Source organism: Leptosomus discolor, chromosome Z, assembly GCF_034619465.1.
Source record: "Leptosomus discolor isolate bLepDis1 chromosome Z, bLepDis1.hap2, whole genome shotgun sequence".
In the NCBI taxonomy this organism is placed as follows: domain Eukaryota; kingdom Metazoa; phylum Chordata; class Aves; order Leptosomiformes; family Leptosomidae; genus Leptosomus; species Leptosomus discolor.
The window spans coordinates 48,869,213-48,885,175 of record NC_141419.1 but is presented as its reverse complement, the minus strand read 5'-3'; the positions used below and the strand labels follow the sequence as shown (position 1 = coordinate 48,885,175).

General features: G+C 44.6%; 1 protein-coding gene across 1 annotated transcript in view; it reads left to right on the top strand.

The window, feature by feature from the left end:
* SLC44A1 (solute carrier family 44 member 1) overlaps positions 1-15,963 on the top strand; it is a 68,359-nt gene that overhangs the window by 25,024 nt on the left and 27,372 nt on the right. The window contains exon 4 of the mRNA XM_086480097.1: positions 9,557-9,693. Coding sequence (XP_086336223.1) covers positions 9,557-9,693 — 137 coding nt within the window. The remainder of the gene's footprint in view (positions 1-9,556; positions 9,694-15,963) is intronic.

Here is a 15,963-nt window from a genome sequence, read left to right as displayed (position 1 = left end):
ACTCCCCATCCCATTGTGAGATGCTCCGCCCAGGGGGAAGGAGCCAAGCAGTCCATGCCAAATAAAAACGGAGATCTCCAACACCCTAGCAGCCTTCTTCCACTGGATTCCCAGAGGAGCTTTTCCCCCCATTGGAGTTCCAGAGGACAAGAGCTACCGGCCTACCAGTGGACCTGCGGAGGAAGACCAAACTCTTTTACCTGATCGCTGCTTCAACAGAACTACATCCATCGCTTCAGGAGGACTGCAGCCAGCATCTTATCAGACTGCTACTGCCACCGTAACAGGGTGTCAGGTTGTATTCCTGACTCTGTCAGTGTAAACCAGTGGGTTGTTTGTTTTTTTCCTTGCCTTGTGTTATATATATTAGTAAAGAACTGTTATTCCTATTCCCCATATCTTTGCCTGAAGGCCCGTAAATTTCAAAATTATAATAATTTGGAGGGAAGGGGGTTGCACTTTCCATTTCAAGGGAGGCTCCTGCCTTCCTCCGCAGACACCTGTCTTTCAAACCAAGACAGATTTTGGCGCCCAACGTGGGGCTCGAGGGCATCGAGGATAAAAGGAATAACGGTTCTTGTGCGTTGGATATAGATTCCTTGTTAGGTGGCATCATGTGCGCTAGCTTATCCTGGTTCGTGTGGCATGTGGTGGTGGCTGTATTTCTCCCATTTGCAGGCCCTTATCTAAACATGGGTCCTATAACTAAGGCTACTGTGACTGTTTTCCAGTTTGTTTTATGGATTAATAAGGTGAGGAATTCATGGCTTATTAACTTCCTCTGGAAGGCAGGCACATGGATTTGGAGCTATCACACACTAACTGTATGTTTTTGGGGTTACTTTAATAATGGTACCTACTGTGAGGAAATGACACCGGGAGAAACTTTCTCCCAACCCTTAACCCAGCTCTTTGGGTCTACTCCACCAGTTTTCGAAGGATTCAGATCTTCCCTAAGTGTTAATGATATCATACAGTGGCTGGTGTTGCTGATAGTCCTGTTTTATTCAGTATTCAGAGATCAGGGGAGATTGACTTGGATAACCACCCTGACTAGGAATGCTGCTCCAGAACCTGACCCTGCCTCACAGCTCACATCAGAAATGAACCACCCGGATTGGGTGAAGGAGATACGTGAGATGGGCCAGATGCTGAAGGAGTGCATTCTCTCAGCTGCTGGGAAACCCTCCTCCTGCCTCGAAGAGGGAGAGTCTAATGGTGCAGCAGTAGAACCCACAGACGTTACAACCGTCCAGGCTCCAGCTGAACCGCAAGGGCAGTCACAGCCAGCAGCAGTCACCCCTGTGGAAACGAGGAAATCTAAGATTAAATCAGAGAGCCCAGTTAAGAAAAGAGGGCCCTCAGAACCTGCAGGCGAGCCAGTGGTTGAGATAATCACCGAGTCCCTGACGTACGACAGTCTCCGTAATCTGCACAAAGACATCGTGCGGCGGGGGCGTGAGGCTTTTACAACCTGGTTACTTCGGGTCTGGGACCTTATGGGTACAGGTGTGCAACTGGATGGCAGTGAGGCAAGGAATTTGGGACCCTTGACTCAGGACTCAGGTGTCAATCTGGTATTTGTAAGGGAGCCAGGGACCCTTTCCCTCTGGGAGCAGCTTTTAATGAGTGGGAGAGAGAGGTTTGTCCACAGAGAGAGAATGCAGGAGCACCATCACAGAATGCGCTGGAAGACCCTTGAGGAAGGGATCCAACAGCTGAGAGAAGTGGCAGTATTGGAGGTACTCTTTGGGAGGGATGGACAGCATGGTAATGACCCTGACAAAGTCAGGTGCACAGGGCAAATGTTGTGGAATCTGGCAAATCTAGGGCCATCTCAATACTCCACCTTCATTGCAATGATTAATGCAGATAACGGCCGAGAGACAGTGGGTTCTGTCATGAGCAAGCTTAGAAATTTTGAAAGCATGATCAATGGCCCAATGCAGGCTAATGTCTCTGCTGTGATTAAGAGCCTACAAGAGGAGATGAGGGAAATAAAGGAGGAGGTGAGGAGGAGCAGTTCCCATTTGGCACCGGTACAAGTCACAGGCCCCAAAGTCGGAGCCCAACGTCCCCCAGCTAGAGGGAGAGGGTACACCCCACGAGCTGAGCTATGGTACTTCCTGCGCGACCATGGGGAAGACATGGGAAGGTGGGATGGGAAACCCACTTCTGTCCTGGCAGCACGGGTGCGTCAACTCAAGGAGGGGAACACTAACCGGGGGAGTAACACTAAAGTGAAGGTAGCCTCAACCTACCAGGACTGAGCTGCCAGATATTACAGAAGGGAGGATGATCTGACAGATCCCCTTGAAGGAACCTCTAGTATGTATGTCCAGGAAGGAAATGATAACCAGTGCTAGAGGGGCCCTGCCTCTAGCCAGGGAGAGGCATGGGAAAACCGGATATTTTGGACGGTGTGGATCCGATGGCCTGGCACGTCAGAGCCACAAAGATACAAAGCGTTAGTTGATACTGGTGCGCAGTGTACCCTAATGCCATCGGGACATGTGGGGGCAGAACCTGTTTCCATTGCCTGGGTAACGGGGGGATCGCAGCAATTGACTCTGTTGGAAGCCGAGGTGAGCCTTACTGGGAAGGAGTGGCAGAAACATCTGATTGTGACGGGCCCAGAGGCCCCGTGTATTCTGGGCATAGACTTCCTCCGGAACGGCTATTACAAGGACCCAAAAGGTCTCAGGTGGGCATTTGGGATAGCTGCTGTGGAGGCAGAGGGCATTAGGCAATTGAACACCTTGCCTGGACTATCAGAAAACCCATCTGCAGTAGGACTCTTGAAGGTGGAAGAGCAACAAGTGCCAATTGCCACCTCGACAGTGCACCGCTGGCAGTATCGGATGAATCGAGATGCCGTGATCCCCATCCACAAAATGATCCGCGAGCTGGAGAGTCAAGGGGTGGTCAGCAAGACCCACTCACCCTTCAACAGCCCCATTTGGCCTGTGCGCAAGTCTGACGGAGAATGGAGATTGACTGTGGACTATCGTGGCTTGAATGAAGTGACTCCACCATTGAGCGCTGCCGTGCCGGACATGCTGGAACTCCAGTACGAGCTGGAGTCCAAGGCAGCAAAGTGGTATGCCACTATTGACATTGCCAATGCTTTTTTCTCCATTCCTCTGGCAGCAGAATGCAGGCCTCAGTTTGCCTTCACCTGGAGGGGCGTACAGTACACCTGGAACTGACTGCCCCAGGGGTGGAAGCACAGTCCCACCATCTGCCATGGACTGATCCAGGCTGCACTGGAAAAGGGTGAAGCTCCGGAACATCTGCAGTACATCGATGACATCATTGTGTGGGGGAACACGGCAAAGGAAGTATTTGGGAAAGGAGAGAAGATCATCCAGATTCTCCTGGAAGCTGGTTTTGCCATCAAGAAGAGCAAAGTCAAGGGACCTGCCCGAGAGATCCAGTTCCTGGGGGTAAAGTGGCAAGAAGGATGGCGTCAGATCCCCACCGAGGTCATCAATAAGATCACTGCGATGTCTCCACCAACCAGCAAGAAGGAAACACAGGCTTTCCTAGGCGCCATAGGTTTTTGGAGAATGCACATTCCTGAGTACAGCCAGATTGTGAGCCCTCTGTACCTGGTTACCCGCAAGAAGAACGATTTCCACTGGGGCCCGGAACAGCAACAAGCTTTTGCCCAAATCAAGCGGGAGATCGCTCATGCGCTAGCCCTTGGCCCAGTCAGGACGGGACCAGAGGTGAGGAACGTGCTCTACTCTGCGGCCGGGAACAATGGTTTGTCCTGGAGCCTTTGGCAGAAGGTGCCTGGAGAGACTCGTGGCCGACCACTGGGATTCTGGAGTCGAAGTTATAGAGGGTCTGAGGCCAACTACACTCCCACAGAGAAGGAAATCCTAGCAGCCTATGAAGGAGTCCAAGCCGCCTTGGAAGTGATTGGCACCGAAGCACAACTCCTCCTGGCACCCCGACTACCGGTGCTGGGGTGGATGTTTAAAGGAAAGGTTCCCTCCACCCACCATGTCACCGACGCCACATGGAGCAAATGGATTGCCCTCATCACACAGCGCGCCCGTATTGGAAACCCAAATCGCCCTGGGATTTTGGAGATAATTACGAACTGGCCGGAAGGTGAAGACTTTGGCCTCACTGACGAAGAGGAGCAGGAACAAGTGACGCGGGCTGAAGAAGCTCCACCGTACAACCAACTACCAGCAGAGGAAACACGATATGCTCTTTTCACTGACGGTTCCTGTCACGTCGTAGGGATGAACCGGAAGTGGAAAGCAGCCGTGTGGAGCCCCACACGACAGGTCGCACAAGCTACTGAAGGAGAAGGTGGATCAAGTCAACTTGCTGAACTGAAAGCCGTTCAACTAGCCCTGGACATCGCTGAAAGAGAGAAGTGGCCAAAGCTCTACCTTTATACTGATTCGTGGATGGTAGCCAATGCTCTGTGGGGCTGGCTAGAAAGGTGGAAAAAGGCCAACTGGCAGCGTAGGGGAAAACCAATCTGGGCTGCTGATGAGTGGAAAGATATTGCCACTCGGGTAAAGAAGCTACCTGTGAGGGTCCGTCATGTAGATGCTCATGTCCCCAGGAGTCGGGCTAATGAAGAACATCGTAACAATGAACAGGTAGATCAGGCTGCAAAAATAGAGGTGTCCCAGATAGACTTAGATTGGCAACATAAAGGAGAGTTGTTCTTAGCTCGATGGGCCCATGATGCCTCAGGCCATCAAGGCAGAGAGGCCACTTATAAATGGGCACGGGACCGAGGGGTGGATCTAACCATGAACAGTATCTCCCAGGTTATCCAAGACTGTGAGACCTGCGCTGCGATCAAGCAGGCCAAGCGGGTGAAGCCTCTGTGGTACGGTGGACGATGGTCGAAGTACAGGTATGGGGAAGCCTGGCAAATTGACTACATCACTCTTCCCCAAACCTGTCAAGGCAAGCGCTACGTGCTGACCATGGTGGAAGCATCCACTGGGTGGCTGGAGACCTACCCTGTGCCTCATGCTACTGCCCGGAACACCATCTTGGGCCTGGAAAAGCAAGTTCTTTGGAGACATGGCACCCCTGAGAGAATCGAGTCAGACAACGGGACACGTTTCAAGAAGACACATTTCAAGAACAGCCTCATAAGCACTTGGGCCAGAGAACATGGAATCGAATGGATATATCATATCCCTTATCATGCACCAGCTGCCGGGAAAGTTGAACGGTGCAACGGGCTACTTAAGACTACCCTAAAAGCACTTGGAGGGGGGACTTCCAAAAATTGGGAACTGAATTTAGCAAAGGCCACCTGGATGGTCAATACCCGAGGGTCCATCAATCGAGCTGGTCCTGCCCAGTCTGGACCCTTGCACACAGTGGACGGGGATAAAGTCCCTGTGGTAAACACGAGAGGTATGTTAGGAAAGACTGTTTGGATTAATCCCACATCAGGCAAAGGCACACCCCTCCGTGGAGTTGTTTTTGCTCAAGGACCTGGTTACACTTGGTGGGTAATGCAGAAAAATGGGGAAACCCATTGTGTACCACAAGGAGACCTAATTTTAAGTGAGAACTCTGTGTAAGGTTTCCTTGTGTATATATGTATATATATGTATATATGTATCTGTAAGGGGGTATTGAGTTGGGTATGGTGTAGATGGTAATAGAATAAGGGGTGGATTATGTCCTAGGTTACAGTGTAAAATGTGCCAAAAGGAAAAAAAAAAAGTATTCTATTACCATCTTCAGGAGCTGTTGAGATCAGATGGGGCGGCGCTCCCTGCCTCCCCCCTCTGGACTATCTTCTGTTATGGGCACAACAATGCCTTATCGCCTGACCCATCGATAACTCGCTCCTGGGCTATCTCCTGTTAATGGCCCATCAAGGAACTGCCTCACGACTCCCCATCCCGTTGTGAGATGCTCCGCCCAGGGGGAAGGAGCCAAGCAGTCCATGCCAAATAAAAACGGAGATCTCCAACACCCTAGCAGCCTTCTTCCACTGGATCCCCAGAGGAGCTTTTCCCCCCACTGGAGTTCCAGAGGACAAGAGCTACCGGCCTACCAGTGGACCTGCGGAGGAAGACCAGACTCTTTTACCTGATTGCTGCTTCAACAGAACTACATCCATCGCTTCAGGAGGACTGCAGCCAGCATCTTATCGGACTGCTACTGCCACCCTAACAGGGTGTCAGGTTGTATTTCTGACTCTGTCAGTGTAAACCAGTGGGTTGTTTGCTTTTTCCCTGCCTTGTGTTTTATATATATATTAGTAAAGAACTGTTATTCCTATTCCCCATATCTTTGCCTGAAGGCCCGTAAATTTCAAAATTATAATAATTTGGAGGGAAGGGGGTTGCACTTTCCATTTCAAGGGAGGCTCCTGCCTTCCTCCACAGACACCTGTCTTTCAAACTAAGACAGACACTGTAGTTGCATTCTATTTCTAAATTTCCAGGCTTGAGTAAAAATGGTAGTGTTTATTTTATAGGACGTTCTAATTTCTTCTGGCCATTAAAATTATATCTTGGCCCTTGAGTTTAAATCATTGTAGAACTGGGCTGGGTTCTAGCTTGTTAATGCCAACATTCCTGACTTGGTTTCCTTAAGTAGTACATGTTAAGGGACATTTGGAGGAGCCTCCTGTCTGGCCACTAGAGCACAGCCCAATACATCGCAGGACCCAGGATCTCTGCCTGGGCTGAGTGATGTGGATGGACAGATACACATGGGACACTGATACGGCTGATTACATGAACTGGCACTGACAAGGCACTGCCTTCTAACAGCACCCACAGTGCGGGTCTCACATAAACACAAGCACAGACAGCCATGTCCCCTCTTCCTCATGGGCTGCCAGAGAGCACATGCATGATACTCTCCAGGTTCAAAACCACACACATGTTTATGGATCCCCTAAGTACTAGCACAGCCCCTCTGCCCACCTGCTCTGATCCCAGGCCCCCTTACCTGCCCCATGGGTCCCCCTACTCAGCAGGTGGTCCAGCAAACACTCACACACTTGTTGCACAGGCACCCCACACTTACACGTCTACCCAGATACCAGCACAGGCCCTCTGCCCACCTCACATCTCTGCTTGGACCCAAAGCCTCCTACTCACCAGCTGGTACAGCTTGGAGTTTGCTGGCAAGTTACAGATGCTCACACCCCCTTTGGGGAAGCACAGACACTCTAGTCCCTGCCAACAGTCAGCAACCACATGGCCTGTGACCCACAATCCTGCTTCAGCCACCTATGCTGAGCCCTTCACCTGTGTAGTTGCTTTTTTTTTTTTTGGATGCACATTATTCCCACCCCAGTGGCTGGTGGCCAAGACCCCTCCCTGCCCCAGTCACTGGCACTGAGGCCCCACCCCCTTTGGAAGCTGATGCCATGGGCCTGGGGCACCACTGACTCCAGCTGGGGACTCGCTGGCACCAAGTCTGTCATGCCAGTCCTCCCAGTAGCTTGCACTTAATCCTTGCAGCATCCATGTGTATGGGACAGAGACTGGAATTACGCAGAGAGTGAGTTAAGGGTTTAGTAAAAGAATAGCATAGACTGCAGTGATCAGGCAGCAGGCTTGGTTGGGCCATTGTGCTTACCAACATCAGTTTACATGCAACTGTCCCCTTTTACACCCCTTTCTGTCGGTGCCCCCTCCCCCCCCCCCCCTTTTTTTTTGTTTCTTTGTGAATCCTGTCCCATGTACAGTCCCTCAGCAGCTGGCACCCTCGGGTTTGCATCCTTATGAGTTGCAAAGTCCCTGCCTCCAGTTTCTTGATAGCCCATCAATTACTGTGATTGACTGGGTTTGTTTCTGGTTATTATTGTTGTTAATACTGATTGGTCCAGTCTTATGTCTGAATTTCTCCCTCCTATTCCTTATCATCACAATTTGGCAAGGTGCTTAGCCAGATGATCTTAGGATCTCACATTGCATGTATCCTTACCAGTTAGTGCTACCAGGTTTGTTCCCATCACAGCCTCCCTTACCACATGTGGGTCAGGTTTGACTCTGTAGGTCTTTGTAGCTCCGTTGACCAGATGACCTCAAAGGAGCGGATACTCCTTCCACATACCCTTAGGGTACGGAATAGCAACTGCAGGAACTTGCCCTCGTGAAGAGGAAGCTATAAAAGGAGTGTATGTCTTGGTACCAACTCAACAGTATTTTCTTTGAAATAAAGAAATGCTGTAGAATTATAGAATTAGGCTTATGGCTCACATGCAGTAACTTTGGCTGTGTCTGCAGGACAGAAGTTTTCATGTTTGCGCTGCTTCTTGGACTTTCATGATCTATGGAGTCCTGAAATTGCCAGTATGTATTAAGTAAAAAACCAGAAATGGTACTGGGTAATTTTCATTGATGTCTTGTCATGGAAAGGGAATGATTTAAGAATCCAAATAGTCTAGTACCACATCACAGTTGATAAAGATGACATGGGTTTTGATGGACTTTCAGAAAAGTAAGACTGTACTAAGTACTAGTAATTCTTGTATACTGAGACTGGATAATGGAACAGTCTTTGTGTAGGGAAAAGTTAGACAGCAGTTGGTCTACAGACAGAGTTCAGGGAGGATCTAAATGCTTTCTAGGAGCAGAAGGGATTGTTACTGATTACAGGATGAATTCCCGTTATGTGGACTGCAAAAATATAGGTGGCATTTTATATGGTGTTTTGGTGGTGTTTTCCTGTGGTAATGTTAGATAACACAAAGAGTATTTCAGTGCATGGTATACCAGCAGAATTGTAGGAATTTGAAAGACTGGTTCAACTTCAGAATAGAAAAACATTCTGCATCTGTATTGTACCATGAATGAGCAATACTGTAGGGTTAGCATTTGTGATGAAGTTTGTGATAGCCAGGAGACATTAGCTGGGAAGCTATCACACGTACTTCACATATTGGATTTTTAAATGACACTGACGCATCATGGAAAGTTAGCAATTAGAATCTCTCTAAAATACTGCTCTTGAACATTAGATAGTTCTACTTGAAATATCTGAGCAATTTTTGTTTCAAAATAAATATTAATCTGCTCAGTCACATGGACCAGTGGTGTGGAAAATCAGTCTAAACCAAAAAGCTGTTCTTGATTACTGGTATTATGTTTTCACTAAAATAGCCATGGACTTTGTCCTTTTTGCAGTATAAGTATAACCTTATGGGGTTTGTCCGTTCTTTTTGGAAAAAGCTGGATATCTTGAAGTCAAGTTTAAGGTTGTAATAAAGCTTTGTTTGTGAATGTTTAGATTCGTAAATGTGAAAAGGCATGGTAGAAGTGCTGCCGTTTCTATGAACAGCACCATTTGAATCTGGTAGAGTTAATCATCCTTATGTGATCCAGAAGTATATAAATATCCATATATTTGTGGTGTATATGTCAAGTACAAGAATTCTTTTGACTCACACAGTTACGATAACATCGAATTTCCTGTGTTTCTGGGTAGACTAGAGGTTAGTCTTGGCTGAATCCTTTAGTTTGAAATGAAATTGATTTTGTTCTGTGTAATTGTTAATTAAAATAGAAGTAATTTATGTTTTTTTCTTCCCCAGGTATGTGTTCTTCTTGGATCCATGCAACATTGATCTAGTACATCAGAGGATCAAGTCTCTTGCGCTGTGTGTGTCAGCTTGTCCAAGGAAAGAACTAAAAACTCTGGCTGATATTCAGAAATTTGCAGAAACTAATGGTATGCAAAAAGCGTGGCTGGTTTTGTTCATGTACCAGATATTTTCATAGGATTAAAAAAAGACTTATGCATTAGCTGAACTAAAAATGAGATATGTATTAAGAAATATCAATAGAAATAATGTGAGATTTTTATTAAGCTAAAACTTTACTAAACCTTACAGTATTAATGTGCTTCTGTCATGTCTTGAACAGTTTTGAAAGTTCATTGTTAAAACAGAAGTACAAAGTGTAACAAGAATTTGAGAGAATGTCTGACTATAGAGTATGTTCTCAACTCCTATGGAAATGTTTTGACATTGCTGCTCAACAGTAATGCTGTTGAAATATTCTCGTCTGTATGGGGTTAGTGAGAGCAGTGCTGCTATTGAATGGCACTTGCTGCACAGAGTGTGTGTAAAGTGTTCCTGCTTTCATTCAGTGCTACAGTGCAGTTCCTGTTTTTTTTTTTTTTGTTTGTTTGTTTTTTTACACTTCTATTTTTTAAAGAAGTGTGAAGTAAACAAACTGTATTGACAAGTGAAATATTGTACACCGTCTCCCCTAAGAGCAGTACTTTTTCTCTGTAGTAGTAAGACTGATAATACTAGCTCAATTCATTTTTAGCACTGTATGGCGTAAAATGTATGAGAGGTAACCAACTTTGCATCTTCCAAAAGACAGATAAAAACTTAATTTGAAATTTCAGGCGGTTTCAACTATTCAAGTGGGAGCATTTTGTCCTACACTTTACTACCTAAAGTGCTGCGGTATGAATGAAATAATTTTCACCACAGAAAGTCGCAGCACATGGAGTCCTCCAGTAATATTGTGTTGTCTTATTGATTACATTAATAAACTATTTGGAAAGGTGGAAGAACAATGAGGTAATAAATCTTGCTGCAGCTACTGAATTATTTAGAATGACATAAAAAAATCTGGTATCAGTTGCAGCAGAATAAAATGTGAAATAGAAAAGGAGTGCCTGCTGAATGAAGGGGTGGGAAACAACCGTTGTTAGGCATTTAGTGTTTTGCTTTAAAATCATTATTGCTATGTAGGAAAGAGATTGTGAAGCTACAGGGGAGAGCAAGAGGGTTAGGTAGAGGCATAGCATTGTCTGAAAATTGAATGCTTATTAATTGTGAAGATTAAAAAATAGGGACTGTATTTTGTGTTAACTCATCCTCTGTTGACATTATAAAGGCTGTGTTCTCGTCCTTCCTTGACAAAGTGTTTTCTTAACTTTTTTTAAACTTATACGTACGCACACACATACATGTATATTCTCACTATGTGTATACATACTGAGAAGGGCAATGCGGATGATCACAATAAAAAAGCAATTATTCTTCTGCCTGGAAAAGCGAAAACTGCCAGGAAGAGTAAGGTCATTAAAAGCAGGAATAGCTTAGAGAAGGTTAAAAAAAATACTGTTCCTTGATCTCATAACCCGAGTAATACAAAACTAGAGGTCAAAAATGAAATTACTAGGCATCAGAGAGGCAGATTTTTTTCCACACAAGTTATGGCTAATTTACAAAAATTATTGCCATGAGGATATTTTAGGTACCCAAAGATATACTGTTAGAATAATAGAATTTGGATATTTAATAGGAGGTTAGTACTCAAGGATATCCTTGAGCTGGAAGTCGTGGAGAGCTAAAGATACAGTAGGGGAAACATCTGCTGCTGGACTAGATGGATTTTTAATTTGATTCCAGAATAGCTGATTTTATTTAGCACTGGAAGAGATATGAGTGGAGGAATGGGTAAATTAATATTTGTTTTCAGCTTTCTGAAAACCATACTGTTCATAAGAATGGGGGATAGAGAAGATGATAGTCTGGGCTTTTCAATTACAACTCAAAATACATGTATATCAATTCTGACTAGGATTTTTTAATTATTTTTTTTTTACATATGGTTAGGTGTAACAGCAACTGTGTTTAGCTATCTCACTAGTTCTCTTTGTGGACTTCAATTCTGAAGACATTTAAAGATCTAAGTAGTGGGGTTTTGTGTTGGATTTTTCTTGCAGACACTGTAGAATACTTACTTTTACTCCAGTCCTCACTTCACTTTATTTATAAAAGCAAGCTCTAATTTCTCTTGCCCTCTGATGCTCACCCTTTTAAAGAAGTTATGGTATATCTCTCTGCAACAACTAGAAGTTTAGATATGTGCAATCCTTACTTTCCTTTAAAACACACACTGTGCTTCTGGAAGGTACCAGAGAATAGATTTAGAGCATGAAGCTTGATTTCTTCACTGAGAACAAATCTGTCATATTAATCTGGGAAGTCCTGACTGCAAAGTGGTCTTTCCTATGCCTTCTTGCTCATCTCAAGGCATCACTATTTTTCTGGGCTCCACTAGGACCTAGAAATTAGGTTTAGGTGTTAAGCTCCAGCTCTCTCCTTTGACCTTCTGCCTCTATTCCTGCACCATTGGCAAAAGGCAGAGCTGCAATGTTTAAGTATATTTATGCGGTCCCCTGATGCTTCCACATTAACTGCTACTTCGGGCCATATTCACATCAATGGCTAAGAAGTGGTGTTCTTGTTTTCTGACTCATTTCCAGCCCTGATGCTGATCTGTGCACAGCTAAATGCCACTTCATTTCTAAAGGAAGCATCAAATGTGAACTTCTCTGCTTCTGGAATGTTTTTGTTGTTCTAAAAAACCCATAGGCAAATAGGAGATTTATACAAGCCTAAACAATGTATTCTTAGTGCTTGTGTTCTGGGCAGAATTCCTTCCTATAGTTGTAGACAGGGTATAATTACAGTTGTCAGGCCTAGCAGACAAAGAATGAAGAAAGTCTGGTCAGCATCATTGTATTTCCTTTCATGATGGCCTGAACATTTTTCTACTTGGCAGCAGTTCATGAAGAGAGGGTCTTGTTATTACACCCCGTAGGCGTGCTTCTTCTGAGGTCATGCAGCGTTGTTCTCTGTTACTGACAAAAGTCATCGATGGATAGGAACTTACCACTTTCTGAGGAAGTAGTGCTTGGCATCCTACCTATTCTGTGATTTTTGATTGTGGAATTTGCAGCAGAATACATGATATTCTACAGATACATGAGACAGTGTCTTGAGCTTCCACATTTCTATGCCATGTTGTTAGTCCATAATATGCTAAGATAATATGCAGTACCAAGTTATCTCATTGCGTGAAGCTTTAGTCCAGTAATGTTGTTCAGATTAACAGTTTAGAGCTGATAGAGTTCGACAGATAGATTTGAGACAAGCTCTGGAGTGAGAAAAGTAGAGAAATGTTAAGAATTTCATCCTTGTGAGAGTCTGGGAGCCTTGACCTTGAATACCAGTGAACTCCACCTCTGTCAATATCCAGCTGTCAATACCTCTAGCTTGTATTGCATGGGTTGGTGAGGCATAATCATCTGTGAGTCATGTATTTGCAGTGTTAGCTATGTTTTAATTGGTGACACTTGCTTATAAAACACTCAGAGCGCAAGAGGAATTAGCACTGGGCTGAAAGTACAGAGGCCAGTAGTTGTGGTTTAAACAGTCTCACTCCTGCTAACATTTCTGTATCTGTGATTACCTGGAGTTTGATTCCTGTGTTGGAGGACTTGCATTACTGATGAACTAATGGGATGTTGCTTGAGAAGGAGAGAGAATGCTTGAAATGGAATAAGATGTTGAGGTTTTTAACTATGGTCTCTGCTTCATCATGTGGTCTTTTAGAAGTCAGTTATGTCACATGTGCGCATGATACACGCATACTGTTTGTCAGAACCGTGAGACCATACATGGAACATCATTTAAATTACCTTATCAAAACTGTGGTTTCTAGTCTCTCAGGCTGTGCTTTGCCGTGTGCCTGTGAAAAGGGGTACATGGAGCTGCTTGGACCTGTGCCTAACTTAGGCAGAACATACTCCTAAGCTCCTAAAGAGATTGTTTTGCTCCCAGTACCAAAGCTATCCCAGGTGTTTCTGCGTGGTTCTGTGTTTTTCTGCTTAAATCCTTGACTCAGAATAGGAGTCCATATTTTTAGACCTGAAAGTCCTCGATTTAGTTCCTGCTAAACCAAGTGTTCATAGGTGGGTAGGCATTGCTGAGCCGCTCAGAATCAGATCCGGAACCCCTTGTGTGCTTTCCACCACTGTCATTCCGGCAGTGTTAATGTCAGTGCTTTCCTCTGTGGGTTGATCCTTTTAGTGGATGACTTAGGGAAGTCTTACCATTTCTTAAGCTGTAAACTTTGATATTGGTAGTGATGCTGATGTAGCAGGAATTTTATGTGTTTGTTTACAACACAGCAAATACAGGAAGGAACACTGGAGCTCTGGTATTTAAAAGTAGTTTATCTAACCACCTTAGGTTAGTATGGAACTTCCTATTTGCTGCTTTGGAACGCAGGGGATTGTGTCTTGTTCTATGCACACAAGACTTTTAATGATTTGCCTTCTCAGTTGGAAAGAATCTTTAAAGTAAGAATTTCCCCCATCTTTGTCCTGGCTTTCTACAGCATCTTTACATAATTTGTGCTAAATGTAGCTGTTTTTAGGATTGTCATAGAGAATGGCTGTTCAGCTCCTTACTAATCCAAGCCTAGTCAAAACAGAAAGAAGGCTTTTAAAGGAAATGGTGGCTAGGTTAAGGTTGAAAGGAAGGTTTGTGTTTTGAGCTGCTTTGCTCCAGTCATGACCCCAAAATATGTTAACAGCTGGAGCAACTCTATTCATGGGAAGGAAACCACGGAACAGAAGCTCAGTTGTGTCACCACTTTGTAGGTGAAAGCACCAAATATAGCACTGTGGGACTAGTAAACTCTATGTGATTACCAGTAGCCTGGCAACTGTTGCTCTGCATAGTTTAGAAGTATTTTCCTTTAAAGTTACAACATGTTGGGATCTCAAATGCAACCCTTGTAGGACAGTTTGAGGTCATTTGCCTAATGATTTCTCCAGAAGTATGTGTGTTGCTGTAGGAAGCAAAGGATGTATTACTTTAATGATTTTTTTTGTTTGATCTCTAAATTCTAGCCATAATGTTTTTGAAACAATTACAAGTGATAGTAATTTAGGAATAACAGTAGTGTCTTTGGTAAACTAATTATCTCAGCAAGGTAGATGATGTGAATTCTTCTTTCTTTTGCAGGTCTTGCAAACTCAAACAGCAGTGATAAGACAGGCTGTGCTAAGACAGTCCCTACTAATCCAGAATACTGGTATAGGGTGGAAGGTTTGGCAAAGCAGCCCATCCTTTGCACTCTCACCCTGCAAAATTCAAACTTGTATTTACTGATGCACAGGAGGTCTTTTGCTAAGAAATGAGTTTAAGCTTGATGTAAAGTGATACCTTACTTAAGCACATGTTTGGGTTGTAAAACTTGCCTAAGCATATTAGAGAAGTTGGAAGGTTTTCAAAATATAAAGAAGTAAATATTTATGGGAATAGCAAAAATTTATTCTGCCTAATTATGGAGGACAAAAGGACGAATAAATCTCATAGGCATTATTTCAGCTATTGGACTGGTAGTTTCTTTACATGCAGGGTAGTTAATGTCCCTTATCTGGCAAGCTCCATGAAAATATTTTTCTGCTTGGCTGGGAGTCTAAAGAAGCACACTATGTGAGGTGGACAGCTGAAGGGAAGAGATCCAAAGGAGTCCTAAGAGTGGTTCCTAGGCAAGAGATGATAGCGGCAGCCACAGTTGTCCACTACTCCATTGCATGACAGGAGGGAACATGCTGTTGGGGTCCAGAGGGACTTGCAAGGTGTCTCCAGTTTCCTGCACAGCCAGAAGTTTGTTGGGTTAGCCTACTTTACAAGTCCTACTTGAATGGCTTGTGATTTGTGTGCAGATCAGGATCTGTCTTTTGGGTTTGCTTGGCTTACACTTGTGATCTAAACAGAAGGTCTTCAGATACACATTTGTGCAAAGAGCCTCAAACCTCCTTCCCTGGCCATAGCAAATCCTATCCTTTTTCTTTTCTGCATGAGCTAGAAGTCACAGGAAATCTTTGCAGGAAACCTAACTTTCTTCAATGGTATATTTGGTGGTTTGGACCTGCCCCCAAAAAACTAGTTCATAGAAGTGGTATTTAAGTAGTGTTCCAGAGACTGCATGGGATAGCCTGCTCAGCTGCTCTCTGTCTTCTGTTGCAGTCTGTAAATAGAAGATGTCTCTTCATGGTGGTAGCAGTGTGGCAATGGTAAACAAGATTTCTGCAAATAATATTCTAATATTTCTACAAATAATACTTTTGTTTGGTGTCACGCAGGCCGAGATACGGCTGTTTGTCAAAAGTCTG